The sequence below is a fragment of the Falco rusticolus genome, chromosome 1, assembly GCF_015220075.1.
Source record: "Falco rusticolus isolate bFalRus1 chromosome 1, bFalRus1.pri, whole genome shotgun sequence".
NCBI lineage: Eukaryota > Metazoa > Chordata > Aves > Falconiformes > Falconidae > Falco > Falco rusticolus.
In genome coordinates, this window is record NC_051187.1 from 61,689,557 (window position 1) to 61,710,605 (window position 21,049).

Sequence of the window (21,049 nt, forward strand, 5' to 3'; positions counted from 1 at the left end):
TTTTATAATTCTTTTTTGTGTGTGTGTCCAGAAACAACAAGATACAGTGTTATTATTTTCAGGATTTTATTCAAAATTTGATTATTATTTTTGCAGAATATGTCAGCAGGAACTAGTATCTTAGTAATTTTGTGGGTTTTTGGGCATCTGTAAAAATGATAGGTTGAACTGATGCTTCATACAACTAATAAGTCCCCAAGACCAGCAATTAAGCAGCTATAGGATGAGTATCCTCATACTCATCCTTCCTACTCAAGTATGAAGTTCAAGGTATGCCCTTAGACCTTGTATTCACAAACAAAGAAGGACTGCTTGGGGATGTGAAGACTCGGGAAAGCCTTGGCTGCAGTGCACGTGACATGCTGGAGTTCAGGATCCTGCATGGAGGAAGCAGAGCAACAAGCAGGATTGCAACCCTGGACTTCAGGAGAGCTAACTTTAGCCTCTTCAAAAACCTACTTGGAGGAATCCCATGAGTTACGTCTCTAGAAGGTAAGGAGGTCCAAGACAGCTGGCTAATATTCAAGCATCACTTCCTCCAAGCTCAAGATCAGTGCATCCTCATGAGCAAGAAATCAAGCAAAGGGGGCAGGAGGCCTGCATGGATGAGCAAGGAGCTTTTGGCAAACCTCAAACAGTAGAATGACGTTTATGGAATGTGGAAAAAGGGACAGGCCACTTGGGAGGAATATAGGGATGCTGTCAGATCATGCAGGGAGGTGATGAGGAAGGCTAAGTCCATTTGGGATTAAATCTGGTGAGGAATCTCAAGGACAACAAGAAGGGCTTCTTCAAGTACATTAGCAGGAAAAGGATGACTAGGGAAAATGTGGGCCTGCTGCTGAATGAGGTGGGTGCCCTGGTGACAAAGGACACAGAGAAGGTGGGGTTACGAGTGCTGCCTCTGCTTCAGTCTTCACTGCCAGGGCCAGCCCTCAAGAACGCCAGACCCTGGAGGCAAGAGAGGAAGTCTGGGGAAAGGAAGACTTTCCCTTGGCCGAGGAGGACCACGTTAGGGATCACTTAAGCAAACTTGACACCCACAGATCCGTGGGCCCAAAGGGGATGCACCCCTGAGTGCTGAGGGAGCTGGCAGATGTTACTGCTAAGTCACTCTCCACATCTTTGAAAGGTCATGGAGGACAGGAGAGGAGCCTGAGGACTGGAGGAAGCCAGTGTCACTCCAGTCCTCAACGAGGGCAAGGAGGAGGGCCCAGGAAACTACGGGCTGGTCAGCCTCACCTCCATCCCTGGAAAGGTGATGGAACAGCTCATCCTGGAGGTCATCTGTAAGCACGTGGAGGAAAAGAAGGTTATCAAGCAACAGTCATCATGGATTCAACTAAGAGGAAATCATGCCTGACCAACCTGAGAGCTGTCTATGATGGAATGACTATCTGGGCAGATGAAGGGAGGGAGGTGGATGTTGTCTACCTTGAGCTTAGCAAGGCTTTGGACACTGTCTCCCACAACATCCTCATAGGTAAGCTCAGGAAGTGTGGGTTAGATGGGTAGACAGTGAGGTGGATTGAGAACGGGCTGAATGGCAGAGCTCAGAGGGTTGTGATAAACAGCACAGAGTCTGGCTGGAGGCCTGTAGCTACTGGTGTTCCCAGGGGTCAGTGCTGGGTCCAGTCCTGTTCAACTTGTTCATCAATGACCTGGATGAAGGGGCAGATATACTGCATATGTTCATTGAGAATCAATAGTAAATGAATGGTGCTTGCCTTTGACTGCCAGTGGTTAGGACCAATTTTAATTTGGTGTTAATTGAAGACTACTTTCACTTCCACCTGCTTGAACTCCTGAGATTTTTAGCAGTTTCTCTGCCTCCCCTTCTGAAACTCACTTTTCATTTCCAATGAATTTTAAATCAGTGAGCCAAAGAAGGAGACCAGAGGTCGCAGCATGGGGGATGCAACAGAGAGAAACCGACTGAAGGTCACCCAAAATGTAAAAAAAAACCAAACCCAAAATGCTACAGCAAATTGAACCTCATCATTTGAAACGGAATGCTGCTGATCTTAACTATGTTCCAGCAGTGTGACACAGTTACGACAAAGGCTAATAATGCAGTCTTGCCTGCCAGGCAATACCTAATTTCAGTGCAAATCTCACAGCTGACCCTGGACCACCTGCCTCCAATGGGTGATGATGTCTTTGTGTCAGATATGTCTGACACACAGGTAAAATGGGTCCTTGTCAGCCGCCTGTAAAGCACTCTGACACGCTGCTGCTGCTCACCTCCACAAACTGACTCAAGAACTGCCGTTGGTGCTCTCAGCTGCTTCTCTGAATTGCTCTGAGGGGAGGCTCTGCATTCCTCCTCCTACACCCAAAACCACCTCCACAGGGATTCAGGTATCCTGTGGCTGGTAGCTTTGGCTGTTAAACAGAGACTGGATTTTTTACTAAACCCTGAAGCTTTCCTTCTCCTTCCAGCATCTGAAATCAGCCAGGGGGTAAGGAGGGAATACTTGGTGCGGTGACAAGTAACCACAACTTGGTGCTAAGTCCTGTCAAACTTTTCATGGCAGCTCTGTAATATGCTCACGCCAAACAGATGATAAAAGCTGGCAGTTACAGGTATAGTTTGTGGTGCAACTCATGGCTGAGAGGAAAAGCTACAATGAAGAAAGCAGCTCATTCCAAACTCTTACACTGACCTGTCCAGACCATATTATCTGCACCTCTGTCTCCTGATACCACCATTGCCTATATTTAGTGTGTTAGGTTTTAATAGTGGAGGCTGTCCCTTACGGTGTTTGCAGAGTGCCTAACACAGTGGGCTTACAGTTAGGAATAGACCCATACAAGTGCTAGGACAAACTCTAATAAACCCTTGGCTGTGGTGTGTTCCACAACAATGTGGGCTCTTACACACTCCTTGATTAAATGTTTTTGTACACAGACTTGCACTTGGGATCATGCAGAGTCTAAATGGAGCACAGAAATCATGGTGTCATGTGGAACAAAAGAGAATTTGAGATTTCCCTGGTAAAGAATGCTTAAGTCTGTTACTTTTGGAGACAGTCCTGCTATGAAAGGCTGAAATTTCAAAAAGTTTCCCCCTGTAATAGAGGAAAAGAAATTGTTCTGGGGGTCCCAACTGAAGAAAACCTAATTGCAGAATAGTTCTGCAGGAAAACCCTTCTGTTTCAAAGCTCTTCTGAAAAGTGATTAGAAGACTAGTCCATTGGGGGTCAGACAGCCTGAAAATACTACTTTTGAGAAAAGTAGTCTAAATTCAGTGATGCTTCCTTAAGCCACGGGTATTTATCCATGACAATTCTATACCAGTGCAACTAGCCACCTTGAAGCCAAACGGCCCATTAGTTATGAATCTTTATCCCTTAAGCAATACTACGTACTTGAGTTATGATTTGCCAGTTTCTGGTCATTGTGAACATGTAGGACTACACCATTTCTATTTTGTTCTGAGGTTCATTCCCGTGGGGACAGACGGTCAAATCCAGACCCCCACATCACCCTGACCACATTTTACTTCCTCCAGCTGTTGTAGCTTAAGTGTGTGCCCTGAAAAAAAGCAATACAGGCTGCACCAAACCAAAGCCAGAACATAAAACTGAGGCTGGCTCATGGCAGCACCATAACTCCACCTTCTCTCCCTGCCTCCATACGTACTCTCCTTGCTCTGTGGCTAGCAGGGGTGACAGTGAGGCTGTGAAACTATTTCTTTCTGTTTTACAGGGCAACTTACTTGTCCAGTCTGCCCACCACAGGCTACTTCTGCTGCTGCCTGCACAAGGAGTCATCCCACTGGTTCACTGAATAAAGGCTGATAGCACCACACACCAGGCAGGCAGGTCCTGCTCCTCCACCCACTACCACATTTCAAACAATGATCCCTCCCTTCCAGATGACTCTGCTAGCAACCAGGATTCAAAGCTGTGCTTGTTTCTGTCATGCTTGGTTGGCTTTGTGAAAAAAAATTATATATATAAAAGAAAAGGCAGATAGCAAGCTGCCTTCAGCAGTTGGGCTTTGATTTTCTGTGTTATTTAGATTCCAAATAAGCATCTGCTGGCACAGCCAAAAGTATAAAGAGGAGATAACTGTGATTTTGACCATGTTCCACAAAGCATTCCTGACTGGGTTAATGTTCTGCACAGAAACTTTCCCTCATTCCTGGATGGATTTTACTCCTTTGCTAAAGGGAGCAGAAAAAAACCCAGGTGTAATTTAAGTCCTAAAAATGAAGTCAAAATGACATTTGAAAGATGAACAGATGTTGTGGGTAGGGGTATTATTTTTCTCATGTCTTTATTGGTACGATTTCCTACTCTGATACAGCTATTTTCTTTTCCACTTCTAGTTTTTTCTAACAGAATACACCGGGCCTCTTCTAATATATCTGCTCTTTTACATTCGCCTCTCAACTATTTATGATCAAGTGGAAAGTAGGAAGAATTTCCGCCACCCAGTGGTTCAGTAAGTGACACTTGTGTGAACTGTTTTCCTGGGGGACAGGGAGCCAAAGGGATGGAGGCTGCATTTCCAGGGCTGAGGATTTTACAGGGGATGTGAGACTGCACGTCTGGTCTCAGTCAGTGGGAGTTTCAGATTGTTCTTATCAATAATGTTGATATTTTATCAGCACTCATAAATCTGACCAAAAATGGGATCCCGGTTGAAATGGTCATTGTACGTGGTCACAATGGGAGCTGTAGTATTTTCCTCAAATAGTTTGAAGTCCAGAAATATAGCCTGAACAGGGTGAAATAATAAATACAGTGGTAGTTAACCAAAGTCATGCTTGACAGAGAAGAGAGGGCAAGACTTCAGGTGTCTCAATCCCAGTCTCTTTACAATGCATTCTCACTCATAAGATTAGTAAGCATCAGCCCCCAGCACAGAAGATAACACCCCTCCCCCCCCGCCCCCCCCCGCCCTCCTCCCAGCTCCCACCTAGGCACAACGAGGAGGAATCTTGAGAGGTCTGCATGTCATGAGTCAGGTCAAGAAAAACTGAGAAACACAAAAGAAGCACCACAGGAATTCAGAAGTGGTAATCTGATTTTTGAAACTAACCTCTTCAAACTGCAACTGTTCCCTACGGCCATATGTAACATATTTGAGTTCTGAAAGACTTTTAAGGAATAGCACAGTCAAGTGACAAACAAAACCAAGAGCTCAGCCGCCGTTACTGGACAGCAAAGAGCACAGGTTGTATCTAGCTGTACCGAAACAAATCAGAGCAGCTCATATATAAGCACAAACCAGACAGCTTTGCTTCTTTCCATCACTGAAACAGGAATGCTAACAAGGAAAATTAATCTCCTCCGATATAATACAGTAGGAGCTGACCACAAGGAAATGCAACCTGCTTAGTCTGCTAGAACTCAAGAGGCTGCCAAAAAGCAATGAAGAGAGGACAGTCAACCAAGATAGCTTTTTATGACCTTCAACAGTCCCTGCCATTCCCAAGCCTTTTGAAGGACTGGAAGAAACAAAACAGACATGATCAATGGGAGGGATTAAGAACTGTTACAGGCAAGAAAGTGGCAAACAGCTATCCATGATAACTGCGAGAGGCTCAAGGCACTGCCACCACCTACTGTACCCTTCCAGGGAATGGTGGCTAATGCACCAGGCAGGCTGGGAACTTTCACACTTAAGGAAGTTCTCTTCAGTGTGGTTGTCCCCATTCCAGGAGATCAGTGCCTGGTGGAGGGGTGGAATGTGATCAAGGGAAGCCTGTCAGCTGTGTAAGTTGGAGCAGTGGAAATGGGAGGGCACACAGGGAACTAGGAGCCTCAAGGAACTGTTCAGCTTTCCCACAGCATTTTTCTACACACTGATCGCAGAATCAAGGCAGCTGGCATACAACAGAGAAGCACAGTGAATAATAATACCATTTACAGATGGAGGAACAGAGACTTGGAGAGACATTAAGGGAGCCAGTGGAGCTGGGAATGAGAGCACAGAGTAGCTGAATTCAAATCCAGAGCTGCAAGATGCTTGCCTGCCTTCTATTGCTCATACACTTAAAAGGAGAGTTTCTGGTAACACAGAAGAGACAGCAATACCTTTGCCTTCTTTCAAGTGGTCAGGGGGTGTGCAGAATGCTTCCAGTGACTGCTCCTTAATGGGTTCATCTAAGGTCCCCATCCTAAGTAAAATTAATTTTAAAATTCCTAGCAAAGCTGGAAGTTTGCTCCAGACTTTGGATAAGTCGTTAATTGTTTGAATTTTTCTTAGCTCAATTCTCTCTGGTTTAATTACTTTGAAATTGTTTAATCTTTGACTCTGGCTACCATACAAGATGCATAATAAAAGCATTTGAGATTTCACATGCTGAAAACCACTTTTCATTTATGTCTTATAATTGGTTTGCAGTGAGACGGGCTCTGGTAGTACAGTACATGTAACCAAGATAAAATGCCACCAGGAATCACTCCTGACATTTGTTTCTGAAACTCAGTCTCTATGAGCTGCAACTCATTCTTGGAAGCAAATCAGCAATGCCTGTTATTGTTTCATAATCTTCCTCAAAAGGGAATCAGTATAATAATTTCTACAACAATTACCTCATTTCTTTGTAACGGGCAACAAAAAAGCCATCAGAATGGATTAACTTTGCAACAAAATCTCATTTTGCGTCCACAAGGAAATGAAATACAAACTACCTCCATGCAGCTACTTGAGCTGGCAAAGGACAAGGAAACCATTCAGAAGATATTTAGAATGTTTTTAAATGTCAGGCACATCCTACAGGAGCACTCAGGTAGCCTTAAAACACGGGAGAGATCTTTTGGAAAAGCACAGCAGACGCCTGCTTGCATACACAGCTGTCCTGTTTTAATGTCTTGTCAGGGCTATGCATCACATTCAGAGCTCGAGGAGCTCTTTTCATTTCAAGGCTAGTAAAAAGAAGTTGCTTCCCTGCAAAATGAAATCAACTTTGTATAACACTGAAAATGATTCCATTAATCTTTGGTTCCAGATGCTTCAATTAAGGCAATATCTTAAATCTCATGATTTCAGTGTGACTGCAGTTTTGGAATATTAGTCCTTATTCCTTTTGTGACGTTAAATTGTGAAATAATAAAAAGCAGTCTTTCACTTACCTTAATTTCCTTTTTTTTTTTTTCTTCCAGCTTGGCCTGCTTCTGCCATTGTTTACACTACATCAGACATCTTCTGGAGACATTATTTGTTCACAAGTTTTCAGGAGGGCACACTCCTCTGAAAAATATGATAAAGGTGACAATGTGTTTATGATTCTGTGTAAGAGAGAATATCCTCATATCAAAGCAGTCTTTGGAAGAAGATAAGAAAATTAAAAAATAATTTATTTTCTAGCTCCAGAAATTACGGTTAATCAAAATACAAAAATAAGAAAAATTTCAGGGCCATGTCCCCAAGGACACCAATTGAAATCAATGTCCATTTTAGCTCCTGCATGTCAATGTCCACCTTGACTCATCCACCCAAGGGGCTAATTCTCATGTCCAGGATATTTTTCAGGCTGAATGCTATTTTATTATGAGATATGCTGCTGTGACATCTAGCAATGCTGACAGAAATCACACTCCACATCCTCAATGCAATATAAATACAGAGCAAGCAACAGGCTTTGCATTAGGAAACAAAATTCAAATTACAAGTAGAAAAAAACATACTGTTTTATAGATCGAGGCCTCAGGAAGGAAGATACTGAGCTAGCCTAAAGTCTGTCCTGCAAAGCCTCTTGAATTTCGACTGTGTGTCACTCATAGGCTTTCTTTTCTTTCCTTTCATGTACCCGGTCTTGGTCATTTTGTATCACCTTTCCTCCCACCCCATTCGGTGACCCGCCCTGTAAAACTTCTACAATATATTGAAGATTTTAGTGAAGGAGATAAATGTATGGCCATAACAGGTGGCTCAATTCAATTCCAGTCAGAAAGGAGTTAATAGGATACACAACTAGAGAAGTTTTACAATATACAACATGTAAGAGAAATAAAATAAAGTTAAAAAAAAAAAAGAAAAGAAAAAGATGAATATAAGTTAAATGGCTTTGGAACCAGAGTACCATTTCCAAAGTGATTCATGCATGTGGGAGTTAAAAGACCCACAGTTACTGCTAGTTCCTTGTGTACCACGGGAGCGCTGCATAAAAAGATTAAAAAGAGAATGCCTGACTTGGCAGCCCTGCTTATGGGGTGGAGCTGTAGCCAGTACCAGCACACTGCTCTTCCCAAGAGGGAACTGAGAATGGGATCCTTAACTCAGACACACAGAAAAGCTTTATGCAGTCTCCAGGGTGGTTCTGGTTGGTTGGCTGGTGGGTTTTGGTTTTTCCTTGTACAAAGCATGGGAGCAGTGACCCCTATACAGAGCAAAACATGATCACATTCTCTCTGCTTGGGCTTTCCCAAGCCCACGGCTTCATTCATCAAGCAAAGGCAGCTGGGGTGCTGCTTTTCAACAAGAAGATGAACTGGGGCCGAATCCAATGGAGTAGGTGCAGTGTGTAACTCAATTATCTTTATAGGAACTGTGAGCCTTTATTTTGGTAGGGTTAAAGCAGGCCAATTCAGTTTTACCTCAGTTTGCCTCAGCTGGTTTAGTGTTCTGTTTGGCTAGTTCAATCTTGCTTGGAAATGCTGAGTTTAAGGTATAGTAACAGCTCAGCTGTGTTAACCAGCCCGAGACTTTTAGTAGTACAGCTGCTCTAACAATAGAGAAATGTGCCCTTCAGCAGCAGAATCAAATAAGAATTTCCTACAAGAGGCATAAACCACATTCAACATACATAAATACAACAACATACGTAGCCACACAATCTGTGACCTTTTAGGGTTCTTTTTTTAGTGGCTTCGTAGCATCTTACAAAGATCTATATTCTGTGACTCAAGAAGCTGCTGCAAAGTCTTGCAATGGTCATCTGGGTTTTGCACTTAGAATTTATATTTATAAAGTTATGGTTTGAACTTGCTTATCACCCTTTCTAACAACAACAAAAAAAATCTTTTGTCCATTCCAGGGCTGTGCCTTTTACTGGGGGTTCACTTCCTGGATTGCATACTACATCAACCATCCACAATATACGCCACCATGTATGTATAAGTAGCACACAAAACTGCTTGGTTTTAAAAAATTTTTGATATGCAATCTTAAGTCCTCCAAAAGCAGTAGATGTCCCCAACATGAGATCATATGACTAAACTAGTCAGAGATTAGCTTTTACTCCCTGCCGGAAGGAAGACTGTCATGTGGGAGGCTCTCCTGCTGTGTCACTGAATGTATGTTCCCATTCAGCAATGGTCAGTCGCTGTCGAGTTTTATGAACTGGAAATATTGCCCAATGGAGAAAACACAAAGATTGATACATTTTGCTCATCTTCACCATATATGTACTAAGAATGCAGGAGAGAACTAGTGCCAGCTCCATTTTCTTGGAGGCGATATTTGTTTGCTAAAGATACATCCTTTTCATGAAAATTAAGATTTGTGAGTGTGTGCGTGAGAAACCAGTAAAAGTCAATCAGATACTGATGCTGATAATGAAAAAAAATCCTGGTTTTTGCTTCTAGATGTCGTTTATCATTTTGTTCTTTCTCATTATATTTTATTGTTGCTCTGCTGTTTCTTCATTATTTTTTTTCTTCTTGTTTACTCTTTGAACTTTTGCTTCTTTTGAGCATAATTAGCGTAAGTTTTTTCCTGCTACTTTACTTTCCTTGCTACACCTTAGTTTTCCTTTTCCTCTGCATGTTATACTTATTTATGCACTTTAGGAACAAAGGGTTTGCTTTGCCATTTTTATTTACACTCAGTTAAATTACTGATTTTTTTAAATCAGAAATTTCTCCTACATGGCACCTGTTTTCCTTTCAAAATAACACAGAAGTTCTGTTTCAAAATTATGTGATTCTTTGAAAGACAGCTGAATTTAGTGTGGCTTTAAGAGTAACGCTGCAAACAACGTTGAAACTTTCCCAGACACAGGTTTTAGCAGTCCAGATCATCAAATCACTAGGTGCAGCTTCTTCATAAAGGAAACCATTAGTTCAGGACACAGCATTCCAACACAGAAAACATTCATAAGTACTTCTAATTGCTTGCCACCACCTTAAAATGACAATTATAGGTCCATTGGTCTAATGCTGGAGATCACCAGCCCTCTGGCATAGTTATCTAGATCAGTAAAATGTTGGTGGTTTGTTTTTGATGCGGCAGCAGGTGACTTCCACAGCCATACCCAGAGATGGCGAGTTTGGGGACAGGTAAGGAAAGGCAAGCAGGGAGTTGCAGAATGCTATGCAGGCATGGTAAATTAAACCAGGCTGACAAAAGGCCCATGGAAAACATCTGCTTAGCAGCTACAGACTCGCAGGTTGACATGCTCTGGTTGTTCTGAGGAGGAGTTTTAGAGCATGCCGTTGGAGCCATAGAGGAGTCATGTGCCAGCCAGAGAAAAAGGGTTCTCAAAAGTAAAGGTTCGATGAGACTTGGTCAGGGAAGTGAGGTACGTACGCGTGGTCTGTGGCCCTCAGCCACGACCAAGGTTTACTTGAGAACTGTAAACCTTTGGAGACAAACATGGTACAGCACTACAGTGGTCTGTGGACAACATCAAAAAGGAGAGGGCAGGTAAAGAGCACATAAAAATTGAAAAGGCGAAATATATTTCTTGCATGGTGAGACTGTGAAGCAGATAGTGGCTATATAGTAAAACCTTACTACTGTGTCACTACTAAAAACAAAAAAAGTAATGGATAGGTTATGTCTTGGGTTCTCTGCTCAGGCAGATAAAACGGCCTATGGATAAGACTGTGATACCCAGCCTGGTTCTGCCACTGACCTTCACTTCATCCCTCCCCTTGCCTTTCCAAGAACCTTAACACCACCAACTGCATTGACAAAGCACTTAGATATATGAAGCTGAGAAATACCAGAAAAAGTTAGGTGAAAACTGCCTTGAGATTAGTGGCGAAGAGACTGGCATTTCTAGAGTGATGTTATTATTTGCATTCTCCTCATATTGTGTGTGATAATATCCATTCTTTCTGCAGACCCTGTCAGGAAAGAAGTATTTCTGCTCGTCAACACTAGATTAATTTCACCTATATCAAACCATGTGCTTACTGTAAAATGCAATTTATAATTTTGTCCTATTTTCTAGCATTTGGCCACAGACAAATTTCTTTTGCTGCTCTTGCTTTTCTGGTATGTACAGAAATAACTTTTATTGATGATAGCGAAATAGGAGTAACTCACGATTTAACAAAATGCAATAACATCACATGCATTTGTGTGTACATATACATCCACACTCACAACCCTGTGTCCTTTGACTGGATTTAGTGATAATCGATTAAGATTTCCAGGCCAGGAAGTCTCCTAATACTATTTACCTATACAGAGCTTAATGTGAAATACTGTATCTGACTGCCATGAGAACATCATCAACAATATTACTACTCATAATTTTGTGTAAAACCACTAATATTTAGACAGATTGAAAATTGCCATTTTTAAAACACCGAAGAATTACATCCTAAGCAGACTTTGCAATAGTGCTGTGTACCCTGACTAATTTAACCTCAACAGCTATTAAAACCAACAAAACCAATTGCTGCCAAGGCGGGTTAAGTCAAGAGAAAGCACAGGTGACAAAGGGTGGCCGAGACTACTGAAACTCATGTTTGAATGAAGATAACTGTATAGTAAGACAGAGACTCAGTAAGAAATTCTCATGTGGAAATGTATATTCTCTTCCACCCTCTGCGGGAATTGCACTTGGAAATGCTGAGTGTTGACTTACCCAAGCAAACACGGGTCAGTAGCCAAAACAGCCTCTTTGAAAATCAGATACAGATCAGTTTCTAGAAACATAACAGGAAGGTGGGACAGGTAACATGTTTAGGTTCCTTCAGGCAAACACTCTTCAAAAAATCATTCAAATAACTCCTTAGCAATATTTAAATGCTTTCGCAAATTGAGACGCTTAAAGATCATATTTTTGGCAGTGTTTGTTTCTGGGGTTGTCCACGCAGTTCTCAGCTTTTCCTGCCGTAATAAGCTAAAGCAAAGACAAGCAAAATAGTCATATGAAGAAGTTCATACCCTCAATGAGGCTCTACAGTTGAAAGCAATAATCCTGTACTAGGAGACAGGAGGTTTTGGCAGCAGTAGGCAGTAGTGCATCCAGAGCCTTACTGTCTGCCCTTCCTAAGCTCAGGGGTTGCTTGAAACCAAGCAAACCATTTGCCTGCATACTCAGTGTTACCAATAAAACTTGTCCCTGTCAAAATCTCTGCATAGAAAAAGCCTCCTTGTCTAATGAAACATCCTTCCCCCTGTCAGTGTAACACACCCTGCTATAGCTTTTAGGGAAAACGCTGCCATCAAGCAGAGAGATGAGTCCTGCCGGGGGAATTTGCTATAACTATGGCCATCCCCTTCAGATCTGCATCAGCACCTGCTCTGTGGTCTGAATTCTTGCAGCTTTATTGAGAACTTCCTACCCATGGAGACTCAAAACGTTTCCCTTTCAGATCTTGTTCTGGCAGGTTCCCAGACAATTAATTTGAAACAGCAGTCTACAAAATAAAATAGTTTGAAGCTGTTTTCACAGTTTTCTAAAACATATGAACAAAATATTTGGAAGATTTCTTCTTTTCCCCTCTTTTATGGCTTGTCTTTATTACATATCCTGATTTAAGTATATACATCTGCAGCTGCTGTAAAAAATAGTACTGAGTGATTTGAAGAGTGTCAACAAGCCTGTCTGAAAGATTCTCATATTTAGAGAAATTACTCAGAGCTTTGCAGGGACGTTGTTCTCATAAGATACACATGGAATATAAAGAGGGGGAACAGTATGTAGGCTTCAATATTTTATCATCATAAATATGATAAGCCTTTTTTTCTGCTGTTCCCCACTGCCCCATATTTTATATCTGAGACACTAAGGACTAGCTTACATTTAGCAGTACATCTTGATATAGAACATTAGCAGCCACATTTCTAAAGCGGAACAGAACTAATTACAGCAGAATGCAGCTGCAGAGTCAAAGGTAAGCCAATAAAAATCCCTGCAGAAATGCCCTTTGCTTGTTTTACTTAAATGGATTATAGAATTAGTAGGTGTTAACTATAGTGTGTGACTCTCTCTTGCTCCACAAGAATATGAGCATTGCACATTTCAGTATGTTTCACAAAAACACTTCTAGCTTTGAAACTTTTTTCTTTAAAATAATAGTAATCAGAAAAAAATCATGTTTCTAGCTCATAATTGGAAGTATGCAAATTAAAATTACTTCTATTGCTATGGCTAGAATTACAGCTTCTGATATGGCATTTTATAATAGAATTTCCTTTTCTGGCTATTTAGTGTTTTACATCTGGTGTTTGTGATAGATGAGAGCCAGTTAATTGTAATTAAAAAACATAAAAGGACTGCAGGATTTGACCCAAGACTACATATCCATGCAGAGTAACAGCTTTGCTAATAGACCTGATTTACACTTTCCTAACAAACCCCATAGAAATCTCTGCCAAAAAAGGGAAAATTTTTCAGCATTGCTATCTACAATGTTCTTCCAGATAATGGCACATTTCAATATAAAATGAAGTTACATATTTCTTTCAATTGGTTTTAATTGAAGTTTGTTATGGATGACTTTCAGAATTAGCTTAAAAATTACAATCATATTTCTTTTTTTCTGCATTAGTTTTGTGACTTTATACTTTTAAGGTTTCTAGGTTTTAGCACTCTTCCTTTTTATTTTAATTTTTTTAAGTTTTTCCAGCTTTGCAAAATTTAGAATGACAAATGATATAAGAAAACACAACTTTTTGACACTGTGGGTTTTTTCAGTTTGAGAGGAGAAATCAGTCTTCAAACCCAAAAATGAACAAAAATGTTCAGTTCAGCCTGAGACTGAAATGTATATAGCATTTTGATTTTCTTTGTAAAGCAGGGGAAACATGAAAAGCATAACATTAGATTGTTGTACTGACAGACTTTCTTTTTCAGGAATAGAAACAGGTTTTCCTACCAGTTCCCACTTTAAATATGGGTACTAATTGGTTTTGATTCTACAGTAGTTGTAATTGATGAAGTACTGAAAGCCACAAGCAAATGTGAAATCACCTTGTACTACATGCTGTATAACCCACCCGGGAGACATGGTGTGTCTTCCAAAGATTTAAACCATATAAATATTAAAGACCAAGTTTGAGAGGTTGGTTAGGGCTGGACATGGTATAACCAGAGAGCAGCAGAACCAGGAATAATACCAGTCCTCTTCATTTATCAATTCCTGACTGCTATCCATTTGACCAGCCTGCCCTTCAGAGAAACACTGCCTTTTTATTCACCCTGTATTTCCTTCCTCTGCGACATACCTAGAGAACTGGTTTCTGTGCTTTGTAACCAGCGTTAACAGAGGTGCTACGCTGAACACCTTTGAAAGTGTGTGTAGGAAGAGGGTAGGCACATTAACTCAGGACATCTTTACGAAACCAGTGGTCAACTTTTCACTTGCTGCTTTGCAGTCTGGGTTAAATCCAAATCCTGACAAGGATGTTGAGTTCAGAAAAGTATCTTGCTAAATTCCTTAAACCCCAGGGAGCCTTTTGGATCTCCCCCGACCAAAGCATGCTGCACATGCTGCGCATGGGAACCACGCTGAAGGCTTGCCCGCACTGAGCTGTATGGAGTTGAAGCATTGACTTAACCCAGGCTGCACCCACGATGCTCACTAGACACTTGTGTGTTTGACAAAGATCACAGAATGTATTTCCCATGGGCGAGTCATTTCAGAGTACATATTTTCTGGATACAGAGATTAAGTTGTAATAGGGGATTCTGATTATGCACTGAATCGCAGTTACCACAGCATTTTAAGCATATGACTGAAAATATGGTTTTAATGTCTTGCAGATGTGCGAAGCTGGAAATCACTTTATCAACGTAGCTTTAGCTCACCAAAATCATTCAGGTCTGTCTTTGTTTCCTGTCTATTTAAGACTGAAGTGTGTTTAACCTATCCATCTTCTGCTAGTATACAGTAATTTATATATCTACATCCACAGAATAAAGAAAGATGAAGTAGGTACCACGCCATTGGTATAACATCTTCAAAATAAATGTGGTGACAAGGATACATTAGCAACAACGTTGTTGCTCCAAAGCTTATAAAAAATTTATCTTAATTAGACACAACTGCAATTTAAATATGGATTTAAACATGGAAGTTCTCTAAAGCATCCTGTTGGCTGACAACAGAGGATTCCATTTTAAATGTTTCAAAAGCTTTTAAATTAGATTGCAGAGTTTTTAGATACGTGCATCTCGTGCAAAGATACACACACAAATACACAAAGGCAGACTCATGAATACCTACATAGGCAACAATGTATAGGCATGCGCTTAAAAGGCTGCTCCAAGCAAGGGTTTTCAGGATCTTTCATACCATGAGAATTAAAGTTACACTATATACACTAGAAAGTAAAATATATATTATCAGATAATAATAGTGTCATTTCCCACTATAACATGCTATTCAAGAAAATACTTCACCACAGTGTGATTAACTGCACACACTGAAGTCAGTTTCTATTCTGGAAAGCTTTTGATGTGCTGTGGTTAGGCAGGTGCTTACGCTGTTTGTTGCAAGGGGCGTAATTCAGGTACAAGCAGCAAGAGCCAAATAATTAATCTACATGTTCAGTGCCTACAAGTATGAAAGATAGCATTGTTACCAGAACTTAAAAATGAAACATGCATGTGGCATTTTGTGTGAGCATTACCAGTGACTGTAGAGTCATCCTGTTAGCTCTGGAGTTGTTTTCCTGTTCTACTCTGGGATGAAGGATAAGGACGTGAGAAGGGACAGGTTCATGTCCCCGAGTCAGGCTGCGTAAGACACAGCTGCATCATTTATATCCCAGAAGAGTGCCCTTAGCCCTCACCTGCTGGCTAGTCTGCATTAAACTACTTGTCTCTCTCTTCCTCTGAACAAAGGTTGCATCCTTTGGACATGCCAAACCTTCCTGTAGAAGCTGATACATGGCTCACTAAGCAGTATTCTCACTAGGATAAATACAGCTTTTTCTGTCTCAAAAGATTTCACAGAAACTTTTCTAACAAGTTGTACTCTGGGAGCGCTGGGCAAGGGGAGGGCTGTTACACAGACAAGTTGTGATAAGGCTCAGTTCCCCTTTCTATATGGAAACTGGTTTTATCAAGTTGTGTTGTTTTCTTTTTTCTTTTTTTCTTTTCTTTCTTTTTTCCTTTCATAAAGGCAGTAAAGCCTGTTTTCCAAGTCCAACCTACAACCCCTTCACATGGCTTTTCTTGCTGGTATCCTGTCCCAACTATACATATGAGGTACGTGACTTTCTTCTGCTTATATGTAAAGAGTAGGTGGTTACTGTGTTTCAGCCACTGGCTGCAAAAAATCTGCACCTCCATGCAGTTCCCTCTGCACATCTATCATTATGTTCCGTATGTCAGAGTCTCCTTGCTCCACAAATGTTTCTCCACCAGTCCCTTCTCTTCCCTCACATCAATATCATGACTGTTGTGTATATTCCCCTCCACTGCAGACTCTCCAGTGATCCAAGAATTTACCACCCATGTCTTTACCCCATCCAGCACACTGGGGGGTTCCTTTCTAGCTATTTTTCCTCTCCCTCTTCCAGTATAAGTGTCATGCTCTTCTTCCAGGGGAAGCTTTTGAAAACTTGCCCTTTTGCTTTACATAAATTATACAATTAACAGTGCGTTTTTCTTTGCAACAGGTTGGTTCTTGGATTAGTTTCACAGTGATGACACAAACCCTGCCAGGTAAGTTTGAAACAGAATGAAGATAGCCTGTACATTGTTGTATGTGGAAGTGCATTCTGGAAATCTAAAATTTGCCAAAAAATTTATAGCATACGAAATACTGACATCAAATCCCCTTTGTGATGTGACTGTATAAACCTTCAAAGTGCTACCCTCAGAAAGCTGCAGAGTGTCATGCTAGTATAACACCTTCTTTTGATCAAAACCAGCTCTCTGCTTTTTGTGAAATATTGTTGTTTCTTCTGTTTTCACAGTGAAAGCAGACTTTGAAATTTAGAAAAAGAAAAAAAGTTGTATTCTTCATTACAGTCAATCATTTTTGATACAGGAATTTATTTTTTTTTCATTGTAAACCTGGAATAATACTTCTAATAGGGAGAGGAAAACAGAAGTATTTAGTATTTCAAAAGAGGAAAGAGACACGTTCCTGGCAACATTTCCCCATTTGCTTATATCAGGCAGCCAGCTTGTAACAGCAGTCTGCTAGTAGCATTTGCAACTCCTGCTCAGTACTTTCCTGCATCTTTAGAGACTTAAAGACCCATACAAATATGGTCCCTGGGACTGAGATTCTCCAGACCATTCATTTTTTAATTATTTTTGCATTCCAAACCAGAAACTTATAAAAGCTACTTGCAAAAAGTAGCCTCGTGGTTTAAAAAATGAAAAAGAAAGAAATTTCAAAAGTGGATTAAAGTGCATCATGAAAAAATTAAACTTTTAATTTTTTTTGAAAAAATAAAACATTTTTGTGCTTTAGGCTCTGGTATGGAAATGACCTGAAAGTTTGGGGACATTGTAGGACTGCATTTACAAAGGCAGGGAGCAGCAACATACACAGCACACTCATCCTTGCTGTAATTGTCCCAAACATAACTTGACCAGATAGCCTAATGAATGTTTCTGATGCAGCACCTCATTTTAAGGAAGAAAGGATAATGAATTTGCAAAAAGTACCTGTAAAAGCATTCCCCATTTGGTGCCACTCATCCCAAAGGAAGAGGCACTCAAAAGACCACTTACTGGCTCCTGACAACCACAGTAGGGGCCTGGGCATCTCTGGTTGTTGTGAGACCTCACTGCCAGGCAGCCAAATCTATTTGTGCACCTACTGCCTGCTTCCCCCAGGGCTGAGCTCTCCCTCCATGCAGCAGGGAGTTACGGCACCGATCCCAAGTTACAGTTCGGAGCTGGAGGAAAAAAACAAGAAGTGTTGCAGGACAAAAGCAAACCAGAAAAATAGTCGAGGTCATGGGTAATTCTGTGTTGAGATGGCACCATGCCCAAGGAGGCCTTGGGATTTATGGTGAAGTCATAGGTGATACAGGGCATGTCTAATAGATGTGCATATTGTCTGTGTGAATTCTGATGCAGAGGCTGAGCCTCAGGCTATGGTATATCAGTAACTGCAAGGCTGCAAGAGCAAGGGCACAGTTAACCTGTATCTGCCCACAGAAGGGACTACTGCAGACTTTTCCATAAACCCTCTTGTATGCACAGAAACAGCCACTGAAAGAACAGACATGATCTTTTTTTTTTTTTTTTTTTTCCCCCTCTCTCTTATTCCTTGTAGTTGGCATTTTTGCTTTCCTGATGGTCATCCAGATGTCTCTCTGGGCCCAGAAAAAACACAAGCTATATCTGAAGAGGTTTTATCCAGAGGTGCGGAGAAAAGCAGCTATGATTCCTATCATCTTCTAAGCTCTTCACAAGAACTGAAGCCTAAGTGTACAGTTCAAGAGCTAACTCAGAGTAAATGAGCCATTTCATTCAGTAACCAAAGTGGATCAGAGGAAGAACTACTGGATATCTTTTTCAGAAAATTAACAGTTCAAGACGAACAGCTTTTAATTAAGTGATAAAATGTAGCTCTTGAATTCTTGGTTCCTGCTAGAAGATATGATTTAATTAGATTTTCTGTAATGGAGCTAATTGGGAAGGGACAAGAAAATTGCTTATATTGAATGTTAGGCTAGATATTTAACTGGTGTAAATGGGCACAGATGCTGTTAAAATTAATGAATACAGCTCATCTGCATGCATTCAGGTCTGGTGATTTTAAGGTTCAGTGTTAGATGTTGACGAGAGCCTTGGATTTTTGCATCAGATGTTTCACAGCCCTATTTTTATTAAAAGGCACAGAAACAGCACATTCTGCCTCGGCTCCCCTAAAGCATCACATCAAAGAACGACCACTATGCTGTTGACACAGTCTAGTCCAGCTTTACAAGGTTTTTCTTTCTTTCTTTCTCTGTAATTGAATCTCATAGCAAATTGTTCAATACAAGTTGGCTTAAATTGATCATTGCAGAGAGGTCTGGCTTTCTTTCATTTTCAGGTAGGCAGATCAGACCTATGATTGCAGGATGGGACTGTTTATGAGGTGCTTCCCATCTTGCTACTAATTTGCAGCATGTCCTTAGGAACATCATTTAAGTCCATTCCCCTTTCTCACATTGAAAAGTTCTGGAAATAGCAAAAGACTTTCTGGACTAACAAGCACATTAAGATCCCCTTGTTCAGTGCCCAGCTGCATCCAGACACCATTCACCTTGTTTGTATTAAGCACTGTGAAATCCTTGGGCAGAAGGTGAATCAGAGTACAGCTCATTATCGAAAAAGGAAAGAGATCCTGCCAAATACATTTCAGTCTGTATCTGAACTGTTTCAGATGGACACTGCTGAAAGGTTTCAGCTCTTGCTTCAGTTTGGTCATTCTCTATCTGCTACTTTGCTTTCCATTACGTTATTTTTTAAGATATTCTCTGGGCTTTTTATTCAAGTCTTGAAAACTCTTTTAGCTCCATTTGCAAATCAGAAATCAGTGGCATCTATGTCATGCAGAAGTATAACTTTAGTTACACAGAGAAAAAAAAAAACACCCAAACCCAGAACTACTTCAGCCAGCAAGTATTAAGATATGGAGAGTTGGGGCATTAAGTCCAGTTTTCATTCTATTTCTGTTGCAAATTTATCAATGTCTTTTGACTCCCTTAGGCTACTGAAAAAGCTTGCCTAAAGAACTTCATAATCATTAGAGAAACACTGCAGTGCACAAGCAAGGCAGGCAATTTGTCTCCTAAAGGCACTGTTATCTTTGCACCAGCTCAAGCTGGTTCTAACAAAGTTAATTTGCCCAGTAAATTGGGTTCATATCCCTTTTCTAATGTCTAACTTGCAACACTTGCCCCTATTAGCCACGGTAACTCAATTTCGTCTTAGTAATGTAAATAAATCACTTTCCATATTTTTGAACTTGTAACCTGTGAACAGCTAAAACTTTTTACTCCTCTCAATGGAAAACTCAAGTCACAGTGAACATTCAGTTCTCTAACCCAGACTGCTAATAAAGATCTATTTTTGAAAAATTTTCTGTGCTCTTTAGTCCTTATATCTAACAACAATATTTCTGAAACTCATTTTTTCCAAGCCAGTGTTAGATGTGTGAGTGAAGACTGCTGTCTATTTTTTTGATCCAGCTACTGGGATTGTTTTCATTTAATGTTTACTGAATGTCTCATTTTAGCAATGTTCAAGTTTAAAATAGTTCATGTGGGAAGGTAACTTGCCAAAATTACTTACTTATCTGTTCACCTCTTGATTACAATAGCTGCAGTTTTAAGTCTGTTCAAGGCATGTTTCCAGAGAGATTCCAATCGCTAGGAGCACGGTTCCTATTCAGTAGTCGGCTTAGGCAAAGGAAATACTTCAGGAATTGTTTACCTTCCTGCTTATTAGTTGATCATTTGATACATGGAGTGTGTGGGAGAAGGGTTTTGGCTCCTGTAGTAAACTACAGTTTTAAAATGGGGTTAAGAGCAAACACTAGCTAAGAATAAATGAAGATACATTACAGAAGACTGTCACAGATAAACATGGCAGATATTTTGAGTTTCACCAATGGGGTGTTGACCAGCTAAAATTGTTGTCAACAGTGTTAAATGACTCCACAAATAGCAATAAATCAACATCCTGTACCTTCACAGATCTTTCTGTGTTCCTCTGCCCTCTCTGATTTTCAGGGCAAGTTCCATGTGATTAGAACAGGTAAGTTCATAGAATCGTAGAATGGTTTGGGTTGGAAGAGCCTTAAAGATCATCTGACATGGGTAGGGATACCTTCCACCGCACAAATTCCTGGCATGGGGGGCATGTTTTGCTTTTAAACAAAAAGTATATGAAAATGGTCAGCCTTTGTTTTGATGAATATTTTGAAGGCCTTGCTTTTTTTTTTTT

The 21,049-nt window shown here is 40.7% G+C and overlaps 1 protein-coding gene across 3 annotated transcripts in view; it reads left to right on the forward strand.

Moving 5' to 3' along the window:
- The window catches only part of TECRL (trans-2,3-enoyl-CoA reductase like), a 67,789-nt gene extending 47,607 nt beyond the window's left edge, over positions 1–20,182 (forward strand). For 2 of the 3 annotated variants that reach the window (XM_037381733.1, XM_037381740.1), the window contains 8 exons: positions 4,337–4,452; positions 7,122–7,227; positions 8,996–9,068; positions 11,138–11,181; positions 14,906–14,963; positions 16,269–16,354; positions 16,768–16,813; positions 18,387–20,182. In XM_037381733.1, coding sequence (XP_037237630.1) covers positions 4,337–4,452; positions 7,122–7,227; positions 8,996–9,068; positions 11,138–11,181; positions 14,906–14,963; positions 16,269–16,354; positions 16,768–16,813; positions 18,387–18,514 — 657 coding nt within the window. In that variant the 3' untranslated portion in view covers positions 18,515–20,182. The remainder of the gene's footprint in view (positions 1–4,336; positions 4,453–7,121; positions 7,228–8,995; positions 9,069–11,137; positions 11,182–14,905; positions 14,964–16,268; positions 16,355–16,767; positions 16,814–18,386) is intronic. The other variant, XM_037381749.1, reaches the window with a different exon arrangement.
- The last annotated feature ends 867 nt before the right edge of the window (positions 20,183–21,049 follow it).